The 18,929-nt window shown below is 43.8% G+C and overlaps 1 protein-coding gene across 1 annotated transcript in view; it reads right to left on the bottom strand.

The window, feature by feature from the left end:
* Positions 1 to 7,003: 7,003 nt before the first annotated feature.
* RUVBL1 (RuvB like AAA ATPase 1) overlaps positions 7,004 to 18,929 on the bottom strand; it is a 32,229-nt gene continuing 20,303 nt past the window's right edge. Inside the window, exons 8-11 of the mRNA XM_072598320.1 lie at positions 18,673 to 18,871; positions 13,565 to 13,667; positions 8,826 to 8,917; positions 7,004 to 7,388 (exon numbers count right to left, since the gene is read on the bottom strand). Of these exons, the coding sequence (XP_072454421.1) occupies positions 7,229 to 7,388; positions 8,826 to 8,917; positions 13,565 to 13,667; positions 18,673 to 18,871 (554 nt within the window). The 3' untranslated portion in view covers positions 7,004 to 7,228. The remainder of the gene's footprint in view (positions 7,389 to 8,825; positions 8,918 to 13,564; positions 13,668 to 18,672; positions 18,872 to 18,929) is intronic.

Here is an 18,929-nt window from a genome sequence, read left to right as displayed (position 1 = left end):
CAGTGGGGTGACGTGATCAGACCTAAACTTAAGAAGAATTGTCCTGTAGCTGAGAGGAGGCTATATTGGAGTAGAGAGAGGATTAAGGCAGGGAGACAAGTCTAGGCAAGAAGGTGGCAAGCTTCACGAATGGAGTGAAGTGGAATTCTCCAGAGATGCTACAACAGTAAAAATGACAAAGGACTGGATATGTTGGGTGAGCAAGAGTTTGGAGTTACAGATGACACCTAGATCTGCAGGCCTGGGCTCTTGCACAGTAACAGGAAAACTGGGAAGAAGGGAAGGTGCTGGGGGAGGGGGAAAAGAATGAAGTCTGTTTGGACATCTTGAGTTTGAGATATCTATGAAACATCCAGTTCAAGCAGCTGGCAATGAGAAACTGGAGCTCAGGAGATAGACTAGGGCTGGGCACGCATATCTGGGAACCCTCTGTGTAGAGATTAGCAATTGAGCTCATGGGAACTGAGTTCCTCATGCAATACAGAACAGAGGGAAAAGACGGAGGCAGAGCTTCTTGGGGACAACGTGGATGATGAGTCAGCAAAGAATACTGAGTAAGGGTCAGGCAGGAGAACCACTATAGGACGATCACAAAAACCTAGTGAGAGAATATATAGAAGGTGGTCAACAGCATCAGATGTTGGAGAGAGGCCCAGGCTGAGGAAAGGCCATTTAGATTTGGCAGTGAAGAGATCATTGGTAACTCTGGAGAGGACAGTTTCAGCTGAATGAGGTCAAAAGCCAGACTTCATAAGGGTTAGAAGAGAGTGAAGGACAACACGGCACAGGTAGGTGGTGCCATAGTGCACAGAGCGCTGGGCCTGGATTCAGGAGAACTCATCTTCCTAAGTTCAAATCCAGCCTCAGATACTTACTAGCTGGGTCACTTAACTAGCAAGTCACTTAACCCTGTTTGCCTCAGTTTCCTCATCTGTAAAATAATTGGAGAAGGAAATGGCAAACCACTCCAGTATCTTTGCTAAGAAAACCCCAAATGAGGTCATGGAGAGTTGGACACAACTGACAATTTAGACAATAAGCAGAAGCACCAAGTGTGCAATTTAGCCACCGAGGAAACAAATAGCCCAATCACTAATGGTGATGGTCCTATCAATTGAGGGTTGTTTTAAGGATGGGGAAAACACAGGCATGTTTGCAGCCAGCAAAGCAGGAGCCAAGCCATTGGGAGGGACTGAAGACAAAGGAGAGAGTAGTGATGGTAACAGGGGGGAAGGGTTGGGAAATGGGATCACGAATGTAGTGCATCATACACCAGAATTTGATGCATACCAACAAAAAAAGGACAGGTTTTTGTTTTGTGTTGTTTGTAATATGGGTCCTTTTCCTCTTTCTTTGATCTCTTTGAGGTACAGGTCCAGTAGAAGGCTGTGCATGATCCCCTACTCTTGATCCCTCAAAAAAAAGGAGCATGGTATAATGCAGGGGTGGGGAACCTGCAGCTTGGAGGCCACATGTGGCCCTCTAGGTTCTCAATTGTGGCCCTTTGACTGAATCCAGACTTCACAAAATAATTAATAAAAGGATTTATTCTGTAAAATTTGGTCTCAGTCAAAAGGCCACACCTGAGGACCTAGAAGACCACATATGGACTTGAAGCTGCAGGTTCCCCACCCCTGGTATAATGGAAGGAATACTGGATTTGGAACCAGAAGACATTGGTTTGACCAATGATGATCTCCTTATGATCTATGTAGCCTTTGGCAAACACCTTTGAAAAAAAAGAGGATTAGATGATCTCTAGAATGTCCCCTTCCCGACTAGTCTACCCCCTTGTATGGTCATAAACTTCCCCCATGATGTCTCCTGTACCATCTGTCACACATCATGGTTGGTTAATGGGTTACAGCCTATTCATGCCCATCCTGGTCTTTCCATTTGTTCTTTAGGTTACCTCCACTTCTGAGGCTTCTGAGGTAATACAGGTATATATTTTATAGCCATGTAATACTGCTGGGAGAATGTTAGATCAATGACCCAACCTAGATTAGTGCACCAAGGATGTGGTATCTACCCATGACTATAATTAATAAGGAAGTGGCATAATCTAAGGATCAAACAGGCCTGACTAAGTCCTGAACACTGGAGTATAGACTGGATTACAAAATGGATCTCTCTAGGTGTTTCTAGTCCTGAAATTGATCACAAGGAAGAGTAGGTCATGGCAAGATGTGGGGATATATAAACCAATAGAATGTAAACTCCTTGAAGGCAATTAGTCATTAAGCACTAGGTGTCTAGCCCTGTGCTAAGCACTGGGGTTACAAAGCAAAAATAATCCCTGCTCTCAAAGAACTTACATTGTAATGAGAGAGACAACAGACATGTATACTGGTACATGTGAGAAAATATGAAGTGGATAGAAAGTAGCTTTTAGAGGGGAAACTTCCACTAGCAGGGAGGGGTTCAGGAAAAACCATCCTTCTAGGGTAAGCTGAGTCTTGAAAAAAGTCAGGCATATGCAGATATGGCAGAATGAGGATGATCTTTCCATTTAAATGAAAAATATTTTATATTTTTTGTTGGCTTATATAAGATCAAAGAGAGTTATAACGATAGAATTAAAACAGGGCAATGAACAAAGTGAAATAAAACTTGGGTGGGAGGGGATGGGTAGGGTAACCATCACAAGGGATTCAAGGTCCAGAAAGATTGCAAAACACCAAAGGACCAAACCTAATGAGAAATTTAACAGAGATTAAGTTACAGGATCCAGAGCTGAAAGTTCTTAGAGGTGGTCTGGGCTACACCCCCCCCCCCCATTTTACAGAAGGCAGCTAAGACCTTGGGGTGAAGTGAGTGTGGGGTCAAAGCCAGTGTTAGACTCTACACTTGGCACTCTTTCCCCTACCTCTCCTCACTTAGTTAAAAAATAAATCCAGCTGAACAAGTAGAGGATGAGGTTTGTGCAGAGTATGATCTGGTACGTAACCAAAATGGAGAAGGGGCTAAGTGACCATAACAGAAGAATCCGCTGAAATGACTGGAAATATTTCCTTTGAAGAACAGACTGAGGATGGGGGGTGAAGGAACTCAGTCGTCCTTAAGTATCTGGAGGACCAATGTGGCTTAAAATGATGGAAGCTGCAGAGGCAGATGTCAATACAATAAGGAAACAGCTGCACTTTATGGGCTAAGTGGAAGTCAGATCATCAAATGCAGGAGAACATTCTTGCACTGTTGTAAGATGGAGCACTATATATCAACCAATCTTGGATTTAGAACTGGGAAGGGCCTTAGAAGCAATGCTTGTTTTACATGAAGAAACTGAAAATAAGGTTCAAGGACTCGTTCGAGGTTACACAGCTAAATGGAATGGTCCAGAGAGTAACCCACATCCCAGGACACTTTCCCCAGCACCATGTTGATAGAAGGCTGGATTGGGAAGCATTGGGAAGACCATTTGGAATCCTTTGAGCAGTGGTGTCAATCTGAGGTGGCCACAACATTCCAAAGTGCCTAGGGAACCAGATTAAGATGTAATTGGGAAATATTGAACAACAATAACAAAAAGCCACAGAAACTATGACATTTTAAAAGTGAGTCAATATGTGGCAACAGAAATCCTTATGTAAGGAATTAGAGGTCCCTGTTTTCTATTTGAATTTGACACTGAGCTTGGGAAATCAATCACTCAACATTTATCAAGTGCCAACTAAGCGCCAAGCACTAGTTAACTGCTGGGAGCAACAGACAGCCCCTGCTCTCCAAGAGCTTACAATCCAATGGAGCAGACAACATGAGATCACATGTATATAACAAGCTACATACAGCACAAACGGGAAATAGTTAAGAGGTGGAAGGCATTAGAATGAAGAGGTGTTGGGAAAGGCTTCCTGTAGGATTTTAGTTGGATTTAAAGGAAGCCAGTAAGTAGAGACGAGGAGAGGCATTGGACGACAAGCCCCAGAAAATGTCTGGAGCCAAGAGATGGAGAGTCTTGTTCTTGGACCAGTCAGAAGGCCAGTGACACTAGATGGAAGAGTACATGTTATAGAGTAAGCAGACCTACCAGTACGCTACTGCAAAAATCCTGGCACAAGATGATGAGGGCCTGTGCCAGAGGGTTGGCAGTTCACAGGAGAGAAGTGGGTATTTGGGGAGATGAAAGCAAAGGTGAAATCAGGTCTTGGGCATAGCTTGGATATGGGAGGTGACAGATAGGGAGAAGTTCAGGGTGATGCCTAGGTTGAAAGAATGAGGGAGTGGGAGGACTGGTGTTGCTCTCTACAGTAATAAGGAAGGGGGAAAGGAAGGAGAGTTTAGGTGATTTTAAGAAAGGTTTTGGAGACTTTTCAAAAGCAATTAGTTAGAGATGGGAGATTGAAAGTCAGGAACATGGATTTGAGAATCATCAGGATAGAAACGGTGATTAAAACCATGGGACCTGATGAAATCACCAAGAGTAGTATAAAGAGAGAAGAAAAAAATGGCCCAGGACAGAACCCTGAAGGACACCTGCAGTCGGAAGGTGTGACCTGGATGATTCAGCAAAGGAGACTGAAGAGAAGTGGTCAGACAGGTGAAAGAAAAACCATGACAGTGGCCTAAAAACCTAGAGAGAAGAGATTGTCAAGGAGGAAGGAGTGATCAACACTGTCAAAGGCTACAGAGACCAGGGAGAATGAGGACTGAGAAAAGGTCATTGGAGCTGTCAACTAAGAGATCACTGGTACCTTTGGACAAAGTTGCTTTGATGGAATGAAGTCAGCAGATGGACTGCAAGGGTGAAGAGCTTGTTTTTTCATCTACAAACTGAGTTGGACTAGACGGTTCCTTCCATTTCTAAAACTATAAACATATGACCCAAAGAGAAGGCACTGGAGGACTGAAAGACATCTCAGATGATTTTTATAACAAGATGTCATTTCTGGATGTAATACCTACCTGGGATCAGTGTCACAGAGTGATTTTAAAATGTAAAATTATACATCATACACAAAAAAGAAAAAAAAATCAGTGCAACTAAATCTGATGAGAACAACCACAGCTTAAGGGGACAGGGCATTTACCTTAAGAAAATGGAAGACAGGACACAAAGCAATTTCACTGAAGAGATATGGACTGGGAGGCAACCATCTTTCATGTTCCTTTCCCAGCACACATCTATATTGTGTCACATTTGCATAGGAGACATGTAGCTGGGATTTATGCACCTATGGCTGCCTACATCAGCTCCCCAGTGGACTTTGGGTGATGCCTGAAAGATGTGGGGCCCCAGAGACTTGAGCATTCAGCCACTTACTCTCACCACCCCCTCCCCCGACTCGGTCCAGCTTTAATATTGGAACGATTTTTCACACGGGAGCTGAAATAGTACAAAATATGGGTCCGTTGTAATTGTTGTTAGATTACGTGTCATCCTGATAAGATGTAACAAATATTTTCCTCCCCACTGGAGTCTGTTTCCCTCCTGGTAATGGATGGAGAAACTTCTCATAGTCCGCGAGGAATCGGTCGTAAAAACTTCTCCTAGAAGATTAATGTAACAATCACAGGTCCTCCTGGGAAAGAGAGAACAAAATTAAAATAATACAACCTTCTTGTGTCCAAAACCGACGTGCCCCACGTCTGAGCGTGTGCCGCCACCCGGCGGGGTGCACCTGCTGTCAGCCTTATTGATGATTGGAAATAACCAGAGTTTCAGGACCATCTTTGGGTGCCGCTACTGTCTTTTGTCAGGAGGATGATGGCTATTGCTTCTGACACCAAATAACTCTGTGGGGCATCACACTATTGGCTGGAAAAACATTTCATCTCAATAGAGACATCTGAAGTCTTAGGTTTTGGCTAGAGATGGTTGTTTGCAAGGCACAAAGCAGAACATGATCCATGAATATGGAGGGCTAAGAGCTCAGAAGGTATTATGGAAAAGACTTGGACCTAGAAATTGGGAGGCCCCCATCTTAGTCCTGCTCCTGAAGCCTAACAGCAGCACGACCTGGGGCCAAATCCTGTCACCCTCCTGGACTCAACTGCCTTATCTGTGAAATGAAGGGGATGTCTCAGACAACGTCCCTTCAGCACTAAGATTCAACACTTAGGTGACATTTTTTTTGAAGCCCCAAGAGGACAATTCTTACAGATGCATGAAGGCAGGACAGTCCCTTCCCAAATTGTGGCCACAGCCAAGCTGAGCCTCTCCAATCATCTTCGGGAATACTTTTTCAGGTCCTTGAGTGCATTTCATTTATTCTTGAAGACAAATTTCTCTCAGAAATGAAACAGCATGCCTTCCTCTTAGAAAACACATTCACCTTTTTATACACAGTAGCATTCTTATGTCTTATAGGCCACTTTCTTCACCAACCTTTGAGGAAGGAAACACAAGACAAAGACTCCCACAGGAGATTGCTAAAGCTCAGAGGTGGCAGAGTCACCAATCCACAGCCACCTCACGCACCAAGGCCTTCCATCACCAAAGACTAGGTTGCTCAGTTCACCTCTGCTGAAGGAATCCTTGCTGGAAACCCAGAGAACACCCAAACAAATGTTTTCCACAGTTTGGGGGTGGAGGTGTCTAATTATGTTAAAATTGTAAGTGCACTAGGATTAAGGCAATTCATAAAGCTGTTTGTGTCTGAGTTTGAGAATGAGGCTAATGCCCCTCTGATCCAGCCAATGAGGACAGCTGGAAAATAAAAGCCAACCAACAACACTCTTCGTGTGTCAGCTACATCCCTGCTCAGGCCTGTGTGTCAGGATTACGTGGATCAGACTCAGAAAAGGAAAGGGAGGAAGGAGCCTGATTTCTCAAAGGACATGTGGCTCAGTGAGAGAGTTGGGGCAGGCAGTCCTGTGTCACATGATCTAGAATCACCTCAAGCCAAACCAAAGAGCTCATGAGGGTCTGGTCAAGATAAGACTGATCATGGTCTGTGCTGCAGCTTTCAAAATGCAATTTCTTCTTTCTCTGCCCTTTCCAACTGAGGGATGAAATGCCCAGAGATCTTTTTCTGCATAAAGAAAAGCAATTTAACCCAAATAAACCAAAAAGATTTATTAGAAGATATTCCAGGTGAGGTTTGAAACACAGCAACTATGGGAGAAGAATGATAATTTTAAATTAATTGTTTCACACAAAACTGATAATATAACTAGCTGAACACAGACATTAATTCCAGAGGTTTCTCTGCTGTTCTAGCAGGCCACAGCACATTTTTGGTGTCTTTTCATTTCAACTCAAAAGGGTTAAGATGCAACCATCATTTTATTTCATATATTTGTCTTGTTGATCAGCTAGGATTTTGGCCGAAGACTTGGCATCATAGAAGAGTTCATTAATTTCTTCCACATGTTCTTTCTCAATACTGTCTTTTCCATTGATCTTGGCCAGCAGGTTGGCTGGGGTCAGGAGCTGCACTGAGTATCTACAGCAAATGGTAAAATAGAAGATACACATCAGAAAAGAACTCCCCTTCCCTACTCCCAGTCAAACCAGACACCCCATGGGTTCCAGTTTTGTAACAACTAGAAGCGAAGTCTTTCCTAGAGCTGGTCTATAACTTGTCTGAAGTATGGAGTGGCAGATCTGGGTCAGAAATAGGCTCCTGCCCTCCCCCAACTTGCCTGGCATTGCACCATTACATTCTTTTTATTAGCTCTCAAGTCTTTTTTATTCCCTAAATGTCTTCCATGAAAATTTAAAAACTCTTGTGCAGGGAACATCCTAACTATTAGAGAATTTGCTGACAGGTACCTAAAGGCTGCTTTTCCTTGCAACAGGAAAGAGGGTGAGGCAGGAAGAGTTTGTGGGGAGAAGGAGCCTGCAAGGAGAGGGCCACAGACAAATGTCACTAACTCAGCCACTGTGAAGAGAGCCCACTAACCCTGCTGTTGTTCAAGTAATGGATAACAATGAAACAGCATCCACCAGTGAGGTGCTCTGTTTCTCTCACTTAGAAATGGAAGTTTCTCAGGCACACGAGAGACAGGGGTGTTACCTGCCACGGTTGTTGTAGAGATCCAATGGGATCACTGTAATCGCATAGTGCCTAGACCATGGTAAGCTCTATAAAAATGCTGGCTATTATTATTTTGATGCATTTAAAGCCATTAATGACTTATGTTAATAAGTAAAGCAATCACCAGCCTACCTTCCTCTAGGCAATTCCAATCTCAGCAGATTGCCTTATATAATCCCTCTACCAACTCACTGGGCACTATCCAGTACTTATTCCCACTATAAAAAAAACAAAAAACCCACCAAACCAAGAGCAGAAAAGAGAAGGGACCTGAGCTCCATGGAACGTTTGGCAAATGCCAGATGGAATAATTTTTATAGTCTTGCACTCAAGCAAAACAAGAGTAGAACAGCAGGAATGACTTCTCTCACAAGGCAGTGAGATCTAACTCACTTCCCCATACAAATGTCCCTGAGAGCAAACACAGTGCCTATGCAATGCCCAGAGAGAGTCTGAAAGTTCTAACTGGGAAACAAAAACATAAATTCTCAAATAAAAGGCGACAGCCAGAGCAAGGCTGTGGTCACCAAGACACAGTTCTTTCCTTGCCTGGATGTATTCCTGTCATTCCCACATCAAACTTAGCAAGACTTGGTCAGGCAGATCCAGAGTAAAGTCAAGCAGGGCAGCATGGCCAGCAGAGGCAGTAGGTGGCTTGGGGCAAAGGATGAAGGAAGTCACACAAAGAATGCCAATTCCTAGATTGGCCTGCTGCCACCCCCAGGCTTTCTTCTGACTATCAAGGTGCCCCCTAGAAAATGGTGGGAATAAACACCCCCCTTGTCAAACCCTGTTCACCAGGTAATGGATCCCGAACAGATCCGACTTTGGCTGATGGCTCACCTTAATGTTGTCTTGGTACCAATCTCTCCCAGGTGGTTCAGTGCTTCCTCACTGATGTTAATCCCTTCCGTCTGGGCTCTGATTTTTATGATCTATTAGAAAAGAAAAGGAGTCGTCGACAATGTTACATGTTTCTTATGCTTTCACATACTGCTCACTGAGCATTTCTTACAATAAAAGCCTGTTTCTAATTTTTAAGAGGAAGCTCAAAGGCTTGGTTCTCCCAAATTCAGAGGAGTCTGAGAAGGACCTTCTGTCTTGTCTGCCTGTCTGCAGTTTATGCCAATGTGCCACTGCAGCATGAAGAAGACTCTTGGTCCTCCAAAGCTGTGCTGGCACAGTAGAAGATCTGGAAGGCTGGCAACAGACCCCAAGTTTGGCAAGATCTAGAGGGCTAGGGACAAACCACTGAGAAAGGGTCACAAGTTTAGGAAGGTTTTTTCAACTCAAGAATGGCTGCTCGGCTGTGGATTCTTTCACCCACAACTCATGACTCCATCGAGGGCACGGAAGAACTTCAATCTGCACATAACGATGATAAAAATCATCCATCTTTTGAAGTATTAAAGGGCAAGACATGTTTCAAATCACAGAGACACAGATGAACTGAAATCCTCTTTCAGGACTGCCCCACAGTACGCAACCCACCATGCTGCTTACTCTAAATCACAGGCATCACAGCCTCCCAGCACTGTGAGCACAGTATAAGCTTTTTAGTCTCTTGATAAATAAGATGGCAAAATAAATCAAAAAGTTACTTTCAAAGCTTCCCCTACCATTTCCACATCACCCTGAGAAATCTAATCTATCAAGCAGAGCCCTAACTTGTTCTGGGATGAGATCTCTGTGAAGTTGGAGCTGACGACATCTCCAACAAGCTGGAGTCTGAAGCAGTTAGAGCAGTGGCACCAGGAGCCGGCCCAGCATCGGCGGCAGCATTACAGCTGAGTGATAAGGGGCGGCCTGGATACTGATGGTGTGTGTTGGACTGCGGAGATAACTCTGGAACTTCCAGCCTCATATAATACAGGTATTTTTCACTTTGGCAGCTTCGTAAACAAGATATCAAGAAGCACTTGTTTAAATTAAAGACATAAAAACGCATCCAGCGCTACAGGCAAGGAAACAGGGAAAGAATGAACCTAAGGAAGGTGGCCCTGGTCTGAAGATGTTCCAGCCCAATGAGAGGACACAAAGGAAGTGTTTGGGGTGGGTTGAGTGGATCTCACTTCAACCAACAAGTACCAATCTGTGTAGGGGAAGAAACAATGGCTGGGAGGAAGACCTGGGTTCAGATCTCAGCTGTCTTCACTATCTGTGAGTCATGGAGCCTCCCCGAGCTGCAGCCTCAACACACACAAACACACACACAGCAATAGGAGTTTAGCTTTCTAAATTATTTTGAGGTTCACAACATTTTCTTCATAAATCTAGGAAGCAAATAATCCAAGGACTATCATTCTTATTTTGCATCTGAGGACGTAAGGTTCAGAGGACAAATACCTGGCTCTGACCATATGACCATAAGATTCTGAGCCCAGTCTCATGCTCTTATTTCAGTATTCTTCCTATCCTAGCGTATTTCTCTATCCAATTATCACCTGAACCTGGGCTGTCCATCAGTCGTACGTAGGGGACAATATGACCTATAAGAAGGCCAAAACAGTATTAGGTGATGAGAAGTTCCCAGGGGCTCACTTATCTATCTCTGAAAGAAAAGGATGCCAAGGCAAAAGAGTCAGACTGGGACTAACACACTTGAAAACAAGCTCAAAGCCCTGAGGACAATCCATATTGTGTAAACGAAAGCTTGCAAACAGGAAACCAGTCACTACCGACAAACCAAGTTCATATTCATATGATGCCTCACGGCACAACCTCAAGTCCCAATTCCAAACTATCTAGCTGTGAGATTGCTATGAAATCTCCATCTTACATTGCACGATTCACACATTTGGAACTCTATCCTGCCAAAACTGAAGTCCTACAATGGAATTTTGATATTAGGTCACTATCTTTTTGTTCAATCAATTGACAATGGAATTTTCCACAGTCTGAAATAAATGATGAGTTTGGTGACAAGCAGGCCCTTGTGTTAAGGCAGAGGCACGTGTACACATGAACATTTGGTCTGTGGTTATTAAAGTGGGATTAAATAAAAGGAAGCTAGAATTTTTTTGGCTTGTGATCCAAATACTATTTTACAAGGTGTCAAGACTGAACTAAAATTCTCTCAGGTTCTCTGCCAAGGAAAAAGTCCCCATTAGGACATTCTTTAAAGATGATATGACTTTATTGTTGAGCCTAATTAAGGCAATGTTCAGAACTGAGTAACTGGCCTTCTGAGAAATATGCTCAATCTGAGGTTCAGCTACAGAAATGACACCAACGCTCCCTCTGCCACCTCCTTCTCATAAGCAGGTCACAGCAATCACAAGAGCTCTTGTTCCAGACTGTTCAAAAAGGACAGTTCATAAATTAGATCTTTAATCATTTAATAACCTACAGGGGTAGTTTATGAGGGTGTCCAACTTGATAGCATAGTACACAAGTTATATTTAATAACAAAAAACTCCTATGTTAAAATAGCGTTAAGGTTATGACTTTAACCAAAGGCAGAAAAGCAATTCAAAGTCCGATCTGCTGTGCTGTCCTTGGCTCACCCTTTGGAACAAAGATGGGAAGCCCAAGCCTTCAGGTACAGTGGCCCTGGCTACTGTTGCCATTCAGATCGAAAACAGTGCAGAGGGCACAAACCAAAGGGGTCAAACTATCTAAATTCCCTGTTTTCAAAGCATGGCAGGAATTTACACACTTTGGAAACTATCTGCTTTGTTAATGAATATAATTATCAAATCTTTCGAGGCTCCCAATTGTAAACATGCCACCCAAACACCTTGGGCTTCTGCAGCAAAGAACAGGTTTCCCAAAACTGCTCAGCAGCCAGGAGAGCCTTTTCTCTCAGAATTCCTCAGCCTTGCTTTTGCATTTCTCCTGTGACAATCTCTCCTCCCTAACACTATTTCCTAAGTACCACAAACAACAGTCAACAATGTCTCCCCCGCCCTCCTACCCCAGCATCATTCCACAGCACTGAGAGTTTAATAAGGGGCATATCTTTGACAAGATGGATCACAATGGCACCTCAAGACTAGGATCATAGTTTCTCCCATTGATTTTAATTCTTCTATGCAACATGACTAATGTGAAAATATGATTCATAAGAATGTATGTGTAGAATCCATATAAGATTCAATGCCATCTCAGGGAGGAAGGGGGAGAAAATCTAAGACTTATGGAAGTGATTGAAGAAAACTGAAAACAAATAAATTAACTAAAAAAAAAGACTAGGTAAATAGCAAAGAGAAGTCATAAGGGACTTTACTAAAGTTGAACTGTTTACATTCCTACATGGAAAGACAATATTTGTAACTCTTGAAACTATTCAGTATCTGGGTACTGGGTGGGATTACACACAGACACATGCACATGCACATGCACACACACATAGAGACAGAGTGCACAGAGTGAATTGAAGGGGATGGGATCATATCTTAAAAAAAATGAAATCAAGCAGTGAGAGAAATATATTGGGAGGAGAAAGGGAGAAATGGAATGGGACAAATTATCTCTCATAAAAGAGGCAAGCAAAACTTATTAGTGGAGGGATAAAGAGGGGAGGTGAGAGAAAAACATGAAGTTTACTCTCATCACATTCCACTAAAGGAAGGAATAAAATGCACACTCATTTTGGTATGAAAACCTATCTTACAATACAGGAAAGTGGGGGATAAGGGGATAAGCAGGGTGGGGGGGATGATGGAAGGGAGAGCATGGGGAGGAGGGAGCAATTTGAGGTCAACACTCATGGGGAGGGACAGGATCAAAAGAGAGAACAGAAGTAATGGGGGACAGGATAGGATGGAGGGAAATATAATTAGTTCTCACACAACACTACTATTATAGAAGTCATTTGCAAAACTACACAGATTTGGCCTATATTGAATTGCTTGCCTTCCAAAGGGAAGGGGTGGGGAGGGAGGGAGGGCAGATTGGCAGACAGGGGCAATTAGAATGCTCAGTGTTTTGCGGTGGGGGGAGGGGACAAAAGGGGAGAAAATTTGGAACCCAAAATTTTGTGAAAGTGAATGTTAAAAGTTAAATAATAAAAAAAAAAGTACAACTCAAAAAAAAAAAAAAAAGACTAGGATTGAGGCTGGCCTGAACAAGGAACCACATGTAGAGACACTGCCAATACAGGCCTCTGATGGCCATCTGGTCCAACCCCTGCATTTCACAGAGAGGAGGCAGTGATCTGCAGAGGCTCCAAGACTCACTGGACGCCCCACAGGTTCAGGGGTAGAGCAGCTATCTGTACCCAGATCACAGCATTCTGTCCAGTGAAGCCCATGCCGTGTACAGGGGAACATCTGGGGAAAATGGACCAACTGCATAGGTGGTTTACAGGGGCCCTAATTATTCATGACTGATCCAAAAGATCCTTAGTTTGTCTTCAAAAACCATCTTTAAGAGGCTCTGGTCTGAGAAATTGGAGCAGCCTCTTCTTAGAAGGTCATGGGATATGAAGAGCTACAAGGAATCTTAAGAGATGATCAGGTACAACAATCCTCTCATTTTACATGGAAGGAAACTGAGGTATGGAAAGATGTCCTGCAAAGGCACAGCAAGTGAGCCCTGGGCAGGGCTGGCTCTCAGGCCCCTAGTTCAGCACACATCACCTGCTTCATTTCTTGTGGGGTGTACAGCATGGTGCGGATGATCATCACTCGATCCAGAAGGTCAAGGGGAATTCCATGAGGAGAGATCACATCCTCGGTACCCCTGGAAAAGTCATTGAGCAAATGTTAAAAATGAGGTTACTCAACTCTCTTCAGAAAAATGTGGATGTTGCAAAACTAAGCTGAAGTGTTCACACTAAACATACATCATCTTCTTTCAGGATAAAAGTAATGTAGTAAGACATTCTTCACATGTAGATGGTGGAAGCTGTCCCATTTCTTCACAGAGATAGTAAGTTCTCTTTTATTACTTGTGGACTTTGGAATCAACATCAGCTCATCTACAAACTTATTAAGTGCCTACTACGTGCCAGCTACTGGGGATACAGGTACAAAAGGGAAACAGTCACTGACATTCTACAAAAAAAAATTTCACTTCCTCAAGGTCAAGGACCAGACCAGATCTCTTTCCATCTCCCACAACGTTTAGAACAGAGCTTTCTCTATAAAAGGCACTCACATACGTGTTATGATTAATGTGACTAAAAACAATTGACATTAATGTCGTGCTTTAAGGCTTACCAAGCACTGTGCCTACAACAACCTGTGTGCCAGGCATGATGCCGAGTGAGTGGGCACAAAGACAAAACAATGAAAGCCACTGCATTAAGGGGAACACATTCTACTGGGGTGTGGGGAGACAACATGCACATGGAGAAATGGTCAGGCGGAGAGATCATTAGCAATTGGGGAAAATCAGATGAAGAAACCAAGGCTCCCAAAGTGGAGGTCCTACCCAGGGGTCAGAGAGCTATTAAATGTTAGACCAGACTCAAACTCAGGTCTTCCAACTCAAAGACAAGCGTTCTTTACATCACATCCCCAAACCAACATTATTTTAAATTGCTGGAGCTAGAAGACCTCTATTAAGGTTCTTTCTGTCAAAGGGATGGCCAAGTACATACAAACTTCCTGATAAATATACAGCACTTCCAATCCAGAGGCTGGGGTTCCAACTCCTCTGGTAAGCCATCCATGCTCCACTCACAGAATCTACTATCTCCCTATCAGAACTCCAAGTCATGGGCTCTTTCTGGGAGCTAACTTCACCTAGTCACCTACTGCCTGCTTCCCTGAAGTCCAGGCCAATGAAGGTGAAGCTCTATGATTCAATAACTATCACCACAACTTTGTTAGAAAGTACTGAACAGCAAGATCTTATTCTAAGGCATGGGAAATGAAGCAACAAGGAATACCCTCAACAGAATTCTGTGAAAACATAAATAACTTTGAAAATAAATGTCATATCCTATAACTGCACAGAGGGACTGACTTTCTTCTCAGTGCTGTCACAGAAGAAATGTAAAAAACATTACATTTGATGGGCATCATGCTGGTCACAGAATGCCAAAGAATTACTGAAATGCAAAGGATCTTAGTTATAATCCAACCTCCCCATGTTAGAGATGAGGGAACTCAGGCCCAGAGAAAGAAATAACACCCAACGTTACCCAGCAAGTTAGTGGCCAAACCAAGTTGCCTTGATGCATGAGATTCACAGAAATTCAAGAGAGGTTGATATCTTAATGTTCTGCCTAAAATAACAATCTCAAATTTTGCTCATGACTAGAAAATAAAAACTTTCACTGTTCTGATGCCAAGTGGGTTCATAATTTCCTATATGGTTTTTCTCCTATCCTTAAGTGTGCCAGCTATTATTCATCAATTAAAATAATAAGGGTCACTAATACTTAACGTCCTTCACGAAGGATAGCCATAAACTGGAGGATGGATTGTAAGTTTGAGCTAATTTTTCCTCTAGTTACATGAAATGTAATAAATGGCATCCCTCTAGATGATACTAATACACGGAGACATCACTAGTATATTAATTCAAGTCATCTAGATATATTTCTGCAGTTGCTTTCAGTCATGTCCAACTCTGTGATCCCATTTGGGTTTTCCTTGGCAGAGATACTGCAGTGGTTTCGCCATACTTTCTCCAGCTCCTTTTACAGATAAAGAAACTGAAGCAAACTGGGTTAAGTGACTTGCCCAGAGTCACACAGCTAGGAAGTGTTTGAGGCCAGATGTAGACTCAAGAAAATGAGTCTTCCTGCCTCCAGACCATCCACTGTACCAACCAGCAACCCAGATTTCTCTTACAGGTCACAGCTAAATTTAAGCCATCTGAGAGAAATAGTTCCTAGCCCTTCTCTAAAGCCTTTATGACAAACTACAACCTACAACTTTGTGTTAAGTTACCATAATTCAGCTGAGAAACCTGAAAACGCTGCTGAAGGGATCTCTGGAGGGTCTATTTTAGTGGGAAACCAGAAACATAAAATCCTTAATATCAGAGGCAGAAGGAACTTTAAAGATCATTAAGTTGTAAACCATCTCATTTTAGAGATAAGGAAATTAAAGCTCAGCAAATAGTTCACATTTATACCATGCATTAAATGCTTACAAAGTACTTTCTATAGGAGAGTTTACTTATCTACAAACAAATCTATGGCAGAGCCCTGTGTGATGTTAAATGACTTGCCCCAGGTAATACAGACTGGTAGCAATGACAGGATGAGAACTGACTAGAAGGCTAAGGTGCCAATGTTTTATTCACAATATCCTGCTGTATTTTCCAATGTCTGCAGACACAACTCTGACCAGAAGACTTCTCGGTTGAATGTTGGATCTTGGGGCTTGCTTGACTGCAGCCACCTCTCCACAATGGACATCAAGCTCCTGGCTCAGCCCAGGTTTGGGGGACTCCTTGTTGCCTCAATGGTGTTTCTTCCTGGCTGCTGCCATCTCTAGTGCACCCTGACTTATGACCGGGGATGGGGAATGCAAAGGTTTTCCTGTCCTATCTCATTGCCTAGTCACCTCCCAGCTCTAGGCGTGGTGATTTTTTAGAAGACTATTTCTAGGCCTGCCATCTCCCCTCTCCACCAGGGAGGGGACCCAGGGATCTAGATTTTGGCCCATCCAAGGCCATTTTCATGGTGACATTGGTAGCAGGCTCCAGGCCCCAACTCCAGAACTTGATTTGGGCCTGGTTAGGCTCTGGAGGGTTCAAGGTGGGGTGGGGGTGGTTGACTGCTGCCCTTGATGCTTAATTAGCTATGACTCAATCTCAAAAGATGTTCCCCACAGAGATATCCTCATTAGTGGGTGGCAATAAGGACTGCGGACAAGGCCTAGGTGCACACAGGTGAGCCCCAGCCCCCTGGAGACTGGGACTGTCCTCTGGACATACAGTATGATAGTCTTCTAGTTGTGGGGCAGTCTCACTCACCCCACTCAAAGAGGAAAGGATATTGTGTCCCTGTACAAAACTCTTCACTTTTCTGTCCCTATTTCTCTATTTGTAAAATAAAGAGGTTGGTTAGGATGACCTAAAGGCCTCTAAGACCTCTTCTACAGGTATGGCATTCTATATGAGGAATACTAGAGCTAGAGTATGTGATGCCAGATCCCCACTGCTCTCCCCATTCCTCCTAGGAAGTACCTACTGCTGCCCTGGCTACCAAGCAGCTGCCCTCCTAACCCCTGAGAGCTGGCAGCACAAGATCAGCAATGAAAACCTTGGGAAAGGTCAATGCTATGATGGTACACAAGGAGTCACTGTGCTTCTCATGATACCCAACCCTATCCATTTACACTGTCAAAGTCAATCTCTATTGACTAACGACCTTCTCCAGCAGTGAGTCTGTCCCTTTGTCCTTGGCATCTCTAAAGGTCTGCCCAAATCAGTTCTAGATTCTTCCACTGATTGATCACGTGACGATGTGTGGGTAAGTCACTTTGCTGGCTTCAGTTCTCTCCTCTGTAAAATGAAGGGCTTAATCTAGACATCCTGAAGACTCCTTCAGTAGCTACTATTATAGGATTCAGCCAGACCAAGGCCCACAGCCGTCTCAACTTAACATTCCTCAATGCAAAACCTTCAGGGGTTGATACCAACATTCTGCATACTATGGATAGGGCAGAGTGAGATGTGGAGACCCCCAATGCTAATAGAGACACTCCTTTCCAAGTAAGCAGGACCAGACACCCATATATAGTACTTGGAATCAGCAAGGTCTGAACACAGTGGTGAAAGAGTACTCTAAATAAAGCAGTGACATGCTTTTGAAAGCTTCATCCATCATATTCTCCAGTAGATGGCACTCTCCATTTATCCTGTGAAATGGACAGTACTGCAGTACCCACAGTAGACTAGGTTCTGGGGGGGAGAGGAGAGAGAGAGAGAGAGACAGAAAAGGAAATAGAAGAAAGAGAGGGAGAGATGGAGGAAAGGAAAAAAGGGAGGAGTGGAGAGATAGAGGGAAGAAGGGAGAGAGGAGAGAAGAGTGAAGAAGGAAGAAAGAGGGGGAGAGGGAGAGCAAGAGTGTGCGAGCACACACTAGGCTACAAGGATAATCTCCCAGGTTTCCAAATGCTGCAAAGCTGGAAGGCATGTTTTATGCCCAGGCCTCTCCTAATGCCAAGCTGGCAAGAAGCTGCCTCTCTTCCTGGAGCCAGGAAAGGCTGCTGTCTGTCCACAAAACACTGCTTTTGGAGGAAACACTCCAATCTGATACCTGTAGTGAGTCTGATCCTGTCGTGACAAGCACCACAAGGACCTGCAGCATGACTAGAAAGTAACATGGCTGGTTTTTTATTTTAAAGCAACACCAGACCTTATACCTGCAAATGTGTATTTTCCCCCTCAAAAAGGTGTCCCCTTGGGAGGCTACATATTAACTTCAAAGATGCTGCCAATTCTCAGAGTATTATGGGAATCCCATCTTAGGAAGTGTCTTCAGAGCCAACACATCCTTCTGAATCTCCTCACTGGGAGCACAGCTTCATCCCCTGTGAGGGCATTTGGAGCCATGTCTGGTGAATAGAGTGGAGGAGCTGAGCCGGGGAATCCCATTTTTCGTCCAAAATAAGATAAATGTAAAGCAAAGAGACTATTTTTTGTGGGGAGGAGAGGAGCAGGGAGAGCAGGGCTCTAAACGGAGGAGGGTAAGCGTCTCATGGTTCTAGACATCACGCCTTACATTCATGCCAAATGACAAAGTGCCCCTCCAACACAGTGCCTGGGAAGGCTGCCGTACCTGATGACGCAGTTGCCCCGGTTGGAAGCGAAGATGACGATGGGGGCGATGGAAGACTCCAGGGCACGGTGCAGGTAGGTGAAGCATTCGATGTCCAGCATGTGTACCTCATCAACGAACAGCACCCCTGGAACCAACTCCGCTATGCCCTGGTCGATGTACTTGTTGACCACCTTGTTAATCTCCCCTCGAAGCTTGTCTAGGAGACGGAAGAAAGCTTTGAGTCCCCCCCAGGTCTGGCACACAGAGGAGGCACA

The sequence above is a fragment of the Notamacropus eugenii genome, chromosome 3 (assembly GCF_028372415.1).
Source record: "Notamacropus eugenii isolate mMacEug1 chromosome 3, mMacEug1.pri_v2, whole genome shotgun sequence".
Taxonomy (NCBI): domain Eukaryota; kingdom Metazoa; phylum Chordata; class Mammalia; order Diprotodontia; family Macropodidae; genus Notamacropus; species Notamacropus eugenii.
Note: the sequence above shows the minus strand (reverse complement) of the source record. Positions and strands in the feature narration are given on the sequence as shown.